We start from the raw sequence: 12,417 nt of genomic DNA, 5'->3' as shown, positions 1-12,417 counted from the left end.
ATTATTATTATTTAGTTATTTACTTACTTAGACTTGTTTAACAATAACTTAAGTTTCAGAGTGTTTTATTTTCCAAAACACCACATACAACTGGTACCATCCATTAATGTACCCATTAAAAATTTAGCAAGGGTAACGTGCTGTGAGTCCCTGACCTGCAGTACAAAAAGTTGTAATTTGTTGTAACTCTCCTGACATAACAAAAAGGTACTATTTCTGGAGTCTCCAGTTCATGTGGTTCCAAGACAAGAATGTTGCAAAAGTAACAGCATCTGCACTTTTTAGGCTATGAATTAAATCCTTTTAAACTCCTATGCAGGTAGTGCACTTTTAGTGTTTAAAGTGAGTAATAACTTAACTTCAGTGCTTTGTATTTCAATTTAAAGAGAACTTACTGAAGAATTTATAAAGGGATCTCTCCAACCAACAGCTAACTACTGGTTCAAATTTTTATCTTAGTTTTGAGTACACAAATGCTATCGGGGAATCAGAAATGGATATTTTATGTGTTTCTGTTTTGCAGAGCCGGGTCACCATGCAAGATGCTCAAATAGTTTACTACTGCCTGTAAGAAGAGTCACATTCCCTCTTAATCTGAGCCGCAAGCAGTTACATTTAATACACACAGCAACAGCAAACTGCCCATCTAGGACAACCAAACCAATTCTTGCAAGCAATAAAATTCCTAAAATACTTAATACAACAATTATAAATGATACCAGGCAAAATATTTATACCTTCACCACTCTGAAGCACTACGTTTTATAAACACCTCACTTTATGAACTCCTGGATTATGAAAAGCTCTTTTTTAAAATATGAAAAAAATCACAAGTGAAAGAACTAACAAACAAGCTAGACATATTTACAACCCCGATGTACACATCAGTCACCCCAAAAATAAAACACCTAACCAGTTGTTTTCTCTGCAAACCTTTAACTTACATTTATAGTCTCACACGTTTCCCAAAAATCTATTGCTGTTATGTTTAGACAAGTTCTTGGAATACAACTCTCTAAAATCCAGTAACCTATTAATACGACTGATTTCTACTCTACTGCAAATATCTATTTGCTGGCAAAACTACAACAGAGAGTTGTCTACAATCAAATTTTGGGTTATATATGTAACTATGACATACTAAGAGACATAACCGTGGCATTAGACCTAATTATAGCACTGTAATACCCACACATGCCCTAAACTATTAAATCTACATACTTGAACAGGGATAATTACAGAATAACAGTGACAATGTTTTCAACTTAAAGAAGGCAAGTGACATATAACCCCCCAATATCGTAATATAGAAACTCACTAACTGGACACTATTGTAAGAAGTTTCCCAACAATTCCAAAGCTAACTAGCCAACAAAACGTTTACGGTAAATGGAAATTGCTATTCCTCCAAAACAAGCACTATACCTAAAGGTGTCCTAAAACGTAAATGTAAATTATTTTTTATAGAGTTTTGCTCATTTTAAAGAACAGGTTGGTTTATTAATAAAATCTACACTTTAAACTGTTTGGAGCTCCGGTTTACTTCACTGCCTTCCTTCCTGTTTGGTTCCATCCTCTATACTAACAGCAAAGTAGAAGCCAGAGCCCTCAAAACTGAACCAAACGTCTGTTAAATGCTAAAGGATGATTTTAGACAATCTGGAACTGGGTAACTAAATAAAATGTCTTACCCACACAAGCTTGAGAAGAAATTACATGAGCAACAGTAGCCCAGAGGGGGAAAAAAAGGCGAACTTCATAAGGCCTAATGCCTTTTTCCATAGGAAATCATTGTGGGTGACATTTCTAATTGTGTGCCAGCAATGTTTCACTTTTCATGGAGATTTCTCACTTCTTTGAATTAGTGTTACCATGGATTTGCTAGATATAAGTTCAGGGGGTGTTGGGGGATTTCCCCACACATAAGGGGTGTAGGGGGTTTCCCATCTGGAAAAAACAAGAAATAAAGAGTTTTTAACCCTTTTTGGACATTTTTTTTTGTTTTTTTGAAAAGTCAACTTTCTGGGAGTAGGCGTTTCATAGTTGAACCAAAACAACCTCACAGTAAATGCTAATAAAATTACAATAATAGTGTCTACAACCAAGCAATGACTAAATAAAACCAAAATTATAACTATTAAAGACCAACACGGCACTCTTCTATCCTGAACAACTCAACAAAGGTACTTAAGCACATCACTTCTTGAACAACTGTCTTTCCATTCCCACACAGAACACCAAATTAACAAAGTACTGGACCAGTGAGAAGCTGCTTACACATTTACATACCTATTCACATTAAAGTTTTCTTGTACAGAGACTAGATACATTTTTCCAGGCAATGGATGTAGCAAACTATGTCAAAGTTTGAGACTATATTTACTTTTTTCTATGCTAAAAATTCTTAACACTTGATAAAAATATGTTCTTGGAAAGTAATTATCATGCACATAGCTGCTATTCTATCAGAGGTACAGCTATGAATTGTTTGCCTTTACTTACCTCCTCTCAACTCTATGCCTGAACCACTGCCGGAATGAAGTTTCCACCTCACAGTGCCGGAGTTAAATGTCTGACTACTTGTTAACACAGAAATGGTTTCTACTGACAGACCTAATGAACCACATTCAAACTTCCAGCTGATGTTAGCCGAAGAGGATCCTTCTGTTCGGGCCAAATATACCTGAAAGAAAACACAAAATGACTGTGATGCAAGCATCTGGAAACCACACTTTTAAATCTTATTGTCAATTCTCAAACATTATTACATAAGGATAACAGTCTAAAAAGCGGCAAGTTTCTTAAACTTCATATTCCCTAGTCTTTATAACATACCTCTCAACATCTCTGCAAAAGAATTAGGGACAATTCGAAAAAATAATGGGGAAGCCAAGGCTCAAAATCAGGGACAATTTTTAAATATTACTCTGTTTCACCTAATAAACAACAGCTTTGCATCAACATGCATTTTCTGAATAATAAGAGGTCTGAAATTCTAATTTTTGGCATAATTGATTGACTATAATCCTTAATAATTTACAAGGAATCAAACATTTTAGGACAGTGCAAACATAATGAGGCAAAAACCAGGGAATTTCTGCAAAATCAGAGGCACTTGAGAACTAAGTTATAAAAGTGGACGGAGACAAGGTAACATTATTCTGACTTACAGCTATCACTCACCTAAAGAATGTTCTTCGGTCTGCTTTCATCCCCATACAGGCTTGTTGCATCTTAGTGTGACCTCTAGAACCCACTAGTCTCTCTCTCATCATTTTTCTAAGTCATCATTTCTGGTTAGAAGTTACATTATAAAATGCATTCTTCTTGTGACTTCTCAAAATAGCCCTTTCTACAGTCTTCAGATTGACTCAGCTGTAATATGCTAGATTACTTTTATATGAAACAATATGCAGAATCATATATTTTTGTATTTAGATGTTTAAAAGTAGGCTTCCTATGGAAACTGTGAGACCTCTAATTACATATTCTGTAAGCATTCCACAAGTATGGCAGATAAAATATGAAATGACAAAAAAAATTACAGCAAATATTGAAACTCACTATGTGCCATTAAAACATTTTTGGTAGGGATCTCGCCCTATCCCGCCATCTAAACTGAAGGGATATACCCCAGCATCCACCTTTCCATACGATGTGATATTAACTCCAAGATTACTCACCTCAGAGTAAGGGAAATAGTACAGCATACTGCAATCTCAGACTTATATTAATTAATGTCTGTTTAAAATTTAGTTTATTTGTTGATTACTTGTATACCTCTGTTTGCTATGTTCTTTATGTAATGTTGGAATTTTTCTGGAGCTTTCCTCCCCAGGCCTCCAATGAAAAAATATATCTTTCTGCCAATCGGACTATTTTGATAAAAAAAAAAAAAAATGTAATAAATAAGTTAGAAATAAATTTGCACTTTAGTTTCAGTCTTTTGTGGACTGTAGTTGTTGGCTCTTAACATTTTTACAAGAACCCTAAAAACTAAGCATTTTAAAAACTAAAACAGCACATTAGTAAGTTAAAATGGCACCTCTAAAGACATATACAATGTAAAAGATTAAAAACATTAAAAATAAGAATTAAAATAAATTAGGAAAAGTAAAAACAACCTTAAGCAGATACAAAAACAAAAGAATTGTAAGTAAACAATAATTCAGGGAGTACCTGAATGAAGCCTCTGAGCCACAGAACCAAACCAGAAAAGTAACTACACCTAATGGATCACACCAAAATAAACTAAGGGCAATCTGACAGATGTTTCAAGACAAGTCTTTTGAACAAACAGCATCCCGTCACCTGAAAGCTTCCAGGACCTAACCAATCAAAAGAAGCAGAGGCCAGGATACACAGCTGCCAAAAAATAAGAAGAATCTTATACACGTGTCAATGAGTGGCAGGCAGTACAAATCCCAGAGCTACGGCATTAAGTGCCACAGCCCTGTCGCTGAAACTTGCACGTGCTAAAATTGTGCAAGGTCCCCATCTGTAAGACTGAGGTAAAGGCAGCAAAGGGAAAAAATAATGACACTACTAATACAGAGACGTTTAGGAGAAAAAGTATACAAATTTCACATTAGATGATTTACACTTCTTATAATTTAACCGGTATAACAAAGACAATATTTAAGAGCTAAAGTATGGTCAGACAATGAAAGTGCTAATAGATGAGAAAAAGAAAATCAGGTCTAATACCTTCAAGTTAGAAATACAGACCCTGTGGCAGCTGCTTTGCAAGAGGCATCCAAGGCATCAAAATCACATTTTATACAGTGTCTGGAGACTTGTAAAACTTTTTGGGCTATCTATTGGAGTTCCTTGGATAACCTCAACAGAGTCTACTTTAGTTATCATTTTGTCTTGAAGAGATTCAAGGTGCTTAAGTGTATGGAATTGACAGTTTAAAGCTCTGACTTTAAATTTCATTTCATTAAATAATGGATTCAGTGAAGACAGCAGAAGGATCAGACTTCAGGTGTTTATAGAGATGCTTGTTGAGATTCAAGCACTCTGTAAAACTTGTCTGGTTTCCTCGAGCAGGGGGTAGACAATCAGGGTGTAGAGCTATGACTTCAAAAATATTCAACACAACATGTACAGGAGAAATAGCTAGTGTTCTGGGTGAAAGTAAACTTAGCAGTTCCCTGTAATGTGTCTGAGTCTATGAGAACTGCTTACTTTCCACTGAAACCCTCCTCCTCCATTCTATGTAAGGTATCCCTGAAGGAAAGGTCCGGGGGGGGGGGTCAGAAGAGAGTCTGACATCTGAGTCTGCATCTCTGTAATTTTGAGGTGGTAAGTGGTCAAACTAAGACAATTCTGCCTCATCCTCTGAGGTAGAGGAATCTTCCTTTTCTTGAAAAGCTACTTCCCTGCTCCTTTTAGATGGGGAGGTCTCAGAGGTGGAGGAGTGAGAAAGCTTTCTAGACTTCATGAAGGCCATAACCTCTTGTGCTATTTTAAGGAGGTCTTGGGCTTAGGTCTTAGAAGCGGTGGTCTGAGGCAGTGCTGAAGCAAAGGAAGTGAGTTGTTTTGGTTTGGTAGTCTGTTTTAAAGGGGTGACTGGAGGATGTGGTCATCCGACCTCCACTTCAGTTGCAGCTTCGGTAGTCAGGGAAGATAAAGAGCCTTCTTCAGGATCCACAGCGCTGATGTTGGAAGTTGAGACCTATAGAGCAACCTCAGACTCGACTGATGTGTGAGCTATGGTGCATTCACAGACAGGCCGGAAGCCATGGTTGCTTCCTATGGGGTCATGCCAGAGGCTTTGGGACTATAAGCTGCCAAATCAGGTGGCTGGAAAGGCACCTCACCTAGGTTTTCAGTCAACTTAAGCCCTATAGTTGGTACTATATTGCTAATGTCAGAGTCCTTTGCCTTTTTGGCATTTAATTTTATTTTGAATTATGTTAGCGGACACTGTAGCCTATTTAGGCCCTGTGTAACAGTGGATTGCAAAACCACCAAGGAAACCAAAGAAGAGGACTCTTTATTTTATGAGTGGCAAATACCTCAGTTCTATATTTTGCACATTCAAGACAGTAAGAGATGTCATGCTGAGGCCCCAAGCAGAAAAGATAAAACAAGTGAAAATCTTTATGCTGGATTTGCTTCCCACACTTCAAGCAACTGCTGACTTTCTGAACATTAAATTGGTGTAGAAATTTCCCCAACAGGGCACTTATTTGACTGAAGAGGAAGAAGGTTCTCTGGAAACATGAGATGATCAATAGACTGCGAGCATAGTGAACACACGTGAAACACACTGGATGGCACCGATGGGCTCCCTTCTAATAAACTAACATCCAGACACCAGTCTTTGGCTGTCTGTCAGCTAGAAATGTTGTAAAGACACTGGAAACTGGGCCAGCTGTGGCCTTCGGCATGGTGGGAAGACTCAAGAATCAGTACTGTAACACTGACTACGAAGAACATCATTAGCTACACATACTAGAACTTGCACTTCTCAGGTACTGCTGCCTTAGGTACAGCATCAACACAAAGTCACAGCAGCATCACCAAAACTCAGGGGCGAAACCCCTATAAAGATCTTCTTCAGGGACTCCTTGACTACAGAATGGAGCTCTGCCAGCTCTTCTGAGGTCTGATTCATGAGGAATTACCTGAAATGAGACAGGTCAGAAGGTAATTCAGGGCCACATAGCTGAGAAAAGCCTTGTCTATATGATACAAAGATAGGAACATGCTATCATTACTGAGACCTATAATGGATGAAACAAATCATGCAAGAGTCTTCTACTAGATATTTTGTCAGGATATAACTTGACTCCTTCTCCTGGGCTTTAGACATGACATCATCTTTTTTAGAAACAGAATCTGTGTGTCTGTAGGTAACAAGACAGCATCCTTCAGAATAGGTCTGTCAAACATGAGAAATCAAAGTTACTAATCCTTATTTCTCAAATACTGGTTAAACCTCATTGGGGAAGCTCAGTGAGTAGCTACAGGGTAGATCACTGAGCACCTCTCCAGCATCAGTATCTCTCCAAATGAAAATATAATCTGGAGAAGTATATGCAGGGTAAGTCTCATTATCTTACCTGTGTCATGCGCCTTTGAATCCCCTTCTCAGGTAGATTCAGTGGGAATACAGACTGAGACAGAGAGAAAGACAGAAGAGAAAGCTTTCTGATTCCTGATCTAGCAGAAAATGTCCTGTACTCATCTAACACCTCTAGCTGGGGTTAATGACAGGCAGGTTAGGGGATGTTAACAGGTTCTTAATCTGGGGGGCAGCACAAGCCAGAAGCATCACCTGGTCACATTAGGGCTGTGGATGAAAATGGTCCTGCAGTAGCATTAAGCTGAATTCATTAAAAGTGTATTTTTCAAAGCCTATGAGACCCCCCCCAAAATGTTGAATGTCCAACATCCCAGGGATAACCACAGATCCACCAGGATGTAGGAAGGAAGGTGGTTGCCGATTCAACTCCCACAAGCAAAGTATGGAGTCAGGGAAAGACAAGTGAGGAGAGCACCCCCCCCCCCCCCCCCCAGGTAATGTTCAAACACAGCCACATCAACATAGTACAAATTGGTCTACCCAACATAAGTAGACCAGTCAGTTGCATACAAGCCTGGTATTCTTCCCTGGCCTTCAAACTGACAAACTATGAGATGTGGTCCCTCACTACATGAGGTACAAGTCACAGACCATAAAAGGCAACAGCTTCTTGGTCAGCAGCCTTAAAGCAGAGAAGGTTTTGTCTGCTGTCTCATAGTTTACCAAGTGCTTTTCACTCCATCTCAAGCTCAAGTTCATGTCAGTGGACTCTCCTGCATATGTCTGGGCAGGCTGCCCTCTAACACTGCTTTTCATCAAGTGGGTGGATAGGTCTTAATTTTCTCATGCCTTCTTTTCTTGGTAACCAGGTTGAATCTCTGGCACTTTTGTCATTTTCAGTTCTATTCTCTTTTCCCAGGAAGGACAGTCGGCGCTTATGTAGATCTTCATTGGTTAGCTGATAACTTCAGAAACACTTGAATGGTTTAAGCTTTTTTCAATATTGAATGCAGTATCTTTCATATGACACAACTTTTTATCTAAATCTGAAATGTGACTGTGGCAGACCAGAGAAGATGAGCATGAAGTAGGTCAATCATAGCAGCTAGAAAACGCAAGCCAGTTTTGTTGAACTAGGGTCCTCTGGAGAAGAAATAGCTATTACCCCATTAAAGAGGGCCAGAAGAAGTAACCCTACATAACATTTAATAAACCGACAATGTTTCTGATTATTAAACTGCCAGCATTAGAAGCTTCCATTGAAGATAATGTGAAATCCCATTCAGTACTGTTAAACTGGTGTACTTTTAATACAATATGAACTCTTTACGCATCTTCAAACATTAATCGCATCATCATCATCATTGCCAGCATTTTCTAAACTTGCTCTCTATGTCACAGTGATAACAGGTTTGGGAGGGTAGACTGCGCTTCCCTATCTCCAGGAACAGTCTCCAGCTCATCCAGTGGGAAACTGAGGTGTTCCCAGGAAAGCTGGGAAATAAACTCTTGAATGTGTCCTCAGATTGCCCTAGGGCTTCCTCCCAGTGGGTTATGCCTGGTCCAACTCCCACAGGAGATGGTCAGGGGACATCTGCGCAAGATGTTCAAACCGCCTCATTTGACTCAACATAGGGGAGTAGTAATTGTACTCCAAGGTTGTCCTGGACTGCCAGACACCCAACTTTGTACCAGACAGTGAGCTTAGCTGCCTGCAAAGGTACTTCATCTTCGCTGCCTGTATCCATGATCTCATCCTTTCAGTCACTACCTGAACCTCATTTCTACACATGAAGACGTTCACACAAGCTTGCAGCAAACTAAGAACTTCATCCTACAGCTTAGCTTTCCATTCTCCATCACATTTAAGTACAATGGCTGCAGCAATGTTGCATCTGATCGCTCCCATGATCCCCTCTACCCCTCTCCGCATATCAGCCTCCAAGATACTTACGCTCTTCTACATGATGTACAGGTAGCAGTTCCCCCTCACCTGGACAAAGCACTTTAGGGGACAGAATCATAACGACTGAGTTGGAAGTGCTGACTTTCATCTCGCCCTCTTCATACTCAGCAGCAAATCATTCTACTGCATGCTGGAGATCCCATTCACATGATGCTACAAAAACACCACCATCTTCAGACAATAAACATGCAGCCTTCATGTGCCCAGAATAGATGATCTCAAACCATATCTACGCCTTGATACCTTGCCCATAAAAATGACTACTAGAAGGGGAGGAAAGAAAGACCCTTGGTGGAGTCCTTTGTCTACCCTGAATGCATTCTACCTAAACCTGAAAATGTGAATGCAGCACCCATTCTTCAAGTAAAGGGATGGAATGGCATACAACGGTGTTCTGGGACCATCTAATTTTGCAGCACTTCCCAGAAGACAGCCTTAGGTAATGGGTTATATGCATTCTCCAAGGTTATAAAGCACATGCAGATGGCACTGGTGAACTCCCATGACTGCTCCAATATTAGTATGAGGAGAAATGCCCAAGATATTTTTCAAGAACAAAATGGAATCAGCAATGTTACTGCTGAATCAGAAGACTGACTACTGAGTGATGTCTTCTTTCAATCACTCTGACATACACATTCCCAAGGAAACTGAGAAATGTAATATTTGCATAAATGGAACACACCTTTTTTCTCCCTTTCTGAAAATTGGGACCATTACCCCAGTATGTCAATCCAGAGCTACTATCCCAGTCTCAGTTCTCTTACAATGCTGAAAATGTGTATTAACAAATGCCTACTGCCTTCATCATTTCTGGGAGAATGTCTTCCATTCAGGCAATCCTGCCATGAGACTGTCTATTCACTGAAGTGATATTATCTACTGAAATTAATTCACTTCAACTGTATGCATCTATCACTGCCTCCATGGATGATGACATATCAACCAGATTGAGCAATTCCTCAAGGTGTACCTTCCACTTGTCAACAATGTCTCCAGTTAAGGTCAGCATTTTTCTACCCTCACTGAGATCACCCTGGGCAATGTCCTGCTTCCCCTTCCTAAGTTGCCAGATGGTTTTCCAGAACATCTTTAAGGCTGTCCAAAAGTCATCTTCCCTGGACTCACCAGCCCTTATTTCAGTAACTATCACAATTGCTACCCTTCATATTTTGTTGGTACCTCTCAGTCAAACTGAGTATTGCCTTCTCTTGCACTGTATGGAAGTCCTCTTTCTTTAACCTGATATCTTCACTCACAAATGCTGTCCACAGGCTACTTTTAGCATTACTGACAATACAAGCACTATCCACCTTTTAGTTGTACCTCCTTGCTGCTGTCTCATCTAATGATGTCCTGAACACAGTTCCAGTCAGACTCCATGGTTCCAACCTCTAGCAATCTGCAACAACTGGTTGTACAGTTTGAGCACTTCCTATGCAGAAGCTTCAGAAAGGCATTCTCCAGACCTCCCCACTACTTGCTTGTGCTCAGTTTCCATCCTGGCCATATGTCTTAACACATCTTCAAACATTGATCAGTTGATAGTTCAATACTCCCCTCTTGGCACAAGTGTTGAGACCATACTACATCAGGTCTGACCTTTGCTCACAGATGCTATGGTACCAAGTACACTTACATGTATCCTTGTGTTCACATATTGTGTTTGTTATGGATAACCTATGACTAGCACAGATGTTCAATAACAATTTGTCTCTCAGGTTGAAATCAGGTAAGTCATTTTTCTCAAGTATTCCTTTTCAGGTATCTCTATCATTTTCCACATGAGTATTGATGTCTCCCAGTAATACTGCCGGATCATGTGAGTATTTCTCACACCACCTTGGGTCTTTTATGAGAGCCAGCCCAAGAGAGGAAGACAGAATATCTTCTTCAAAAGTCTGGTTCCTGAACCACTGCTGTGTAGAGAAAAAACAAACTAAATGAGTTGGTAAATTTCAAATTCCTGCACATGCTTCAGCTCCTTCACCAACAGTGTGGAAACATTCCACATCTCAACAGCCAGTTTTCACTGCAGGCGGTTCAGTCTGTCTTAACCTGTTTCACTTCTGACTGCAAAATTGCTGGCATCACATACCTGACCCACCACACTTTATCTTGGGGATGTGACTCCACACAGCAGCTTCACAATTTTTTTTTTTGGTTAAATTATCCAAGTTACCTGGGTCACCTGGCCATCAAGCACTTGCCAAGAAACCTGCCCCCAACCCCAGGTCTAGTGCCAAGTATCCCTGTTGAAAGTGAGATTCTCCAATAATTTAAATGAACTACCATGGGGGAGGGGGACATTCTGCCCTGCCATTTGCATTTGTGTGCCACCTCCTCTCAGTCCAATTTGCCAGACCCCACTAGGAGCAAGAAATTCTAGATAAGATATTTCTAAGCAGGGACTGCGTGTCCTATAGGACTGCAGCCCCCCCCAGCTGTGGACAGAAAAGGAAAACAAAACAGAAAAAAAAAATTACGAGTCCCATGTGTACTAGGCATTCCCGGAACTAGACTGCTGAAGCAGCAGTCTGGATTAGGAAGAAGGCATCCTGTAGGTCTGATGCCCAGAAGTCTATGCAGCAATGACCGCACAGACTGGAAGAAATCCGGACTGCAATGTCTGCAGGCTGGAGCCTGCATGCTCTACTCTCGCTGGGAAGCCGTTATGTTGCTTGCGCAAGGCTGGGGACATTGGAAGCAGGTACTGACTGAAGATGAACGGGAACATTGAAGGTACTGGTGTGTGTGTGTGTGTGTGTGTGTGTGTGTGTGTGTGTGTGTGTGTGTGTGTGTGTGTGTGTGCACACGCGCATGGGGGGGGGTCTATACCCAATGTAAAATGTGTGTTGAGTGTTTTGTTGTATCAGGATGCATGCATTTATGCTGAGTGCTGGGTTGGTGGAAAGTCTGTGCACGCGTGCGTGTGCGTGTGTGTGTGTGTATATGTGTGTGTGTGTGTGTGTGTGTGTGTGTGTGTGTGTGTGTGCTTTGTATATGTGTTTGCAATGAGTGTGTTTTGTGAAGAGCAGGCTAGTTGATATGTGTGCTTAGTCAACATGTTTTTTTTCTTTTTTTCTTTTAATAAGTTGCTTTTGACTAGCCTACGCTTATTAAGTGAACTAAGTTGCTTGTGACTACACAGTATATAAAAGATGTAATTATAAAAGAAGAAAATGACCAAGTGTAAGCCCTGTGTTTGTCCAGCAGAAAAGTACAAATGTCAGCAAAAAGCTACATGAGAGCCATGGGCAATCGGACATTTTTTATTATACTCCAACAAGCTTTAAACTTTCACACAAAAATGATTTATCAAACTGAATGAACTTGATAAAGCATTTTTGTGCAAAACCTTAAAGATTATTAGACTATAGTAAACCCTGATTGTCAGTGGTTCCTGTGTAGCTTT

At 40.1% G+C, this 12,417-nt stretch overlaps 1 protein-coding gene across 1 annotated transcript in view; it reads right to left on the bottom strand.

Annotated features, from left to right (window-relative positions):
* The window catches only part of NGLY1 (N-glycanase 1), a 714,901-nt gene that overhangs the window by 67,782 nt on the left and 634,702 nt on the right, over positions 1-12,417 (bottom strand). Inside the window, exon 11 of the mRNA XM_044064776.1 lies at positions 2,503-2,683. Coding sequence (XP_043920711.1) covers positions 2,503-2,683 — 181 coding nt within the window. The remainder of the gene's footprint in view (positions 1-2,502; positions 2,684-12,417) is intronic.

Source organism: Protopterus annectens, chromosome 3.part0, assembly GCF_019279795.1.
Source record: "Protopterus annectens isolate FY-2018-M chromosome 3.part0, PAN1.0, whole genome shotgun sequence".
Lineage (NCBI taxonomy): Eukaryota > Metazoa > Chordata > Ceratodontiformes > Protopteridae > Protopterus > Protopterus annectens.
This window is presented reverse-complemented; position numbering and strand designations above follow the sequence as displayed.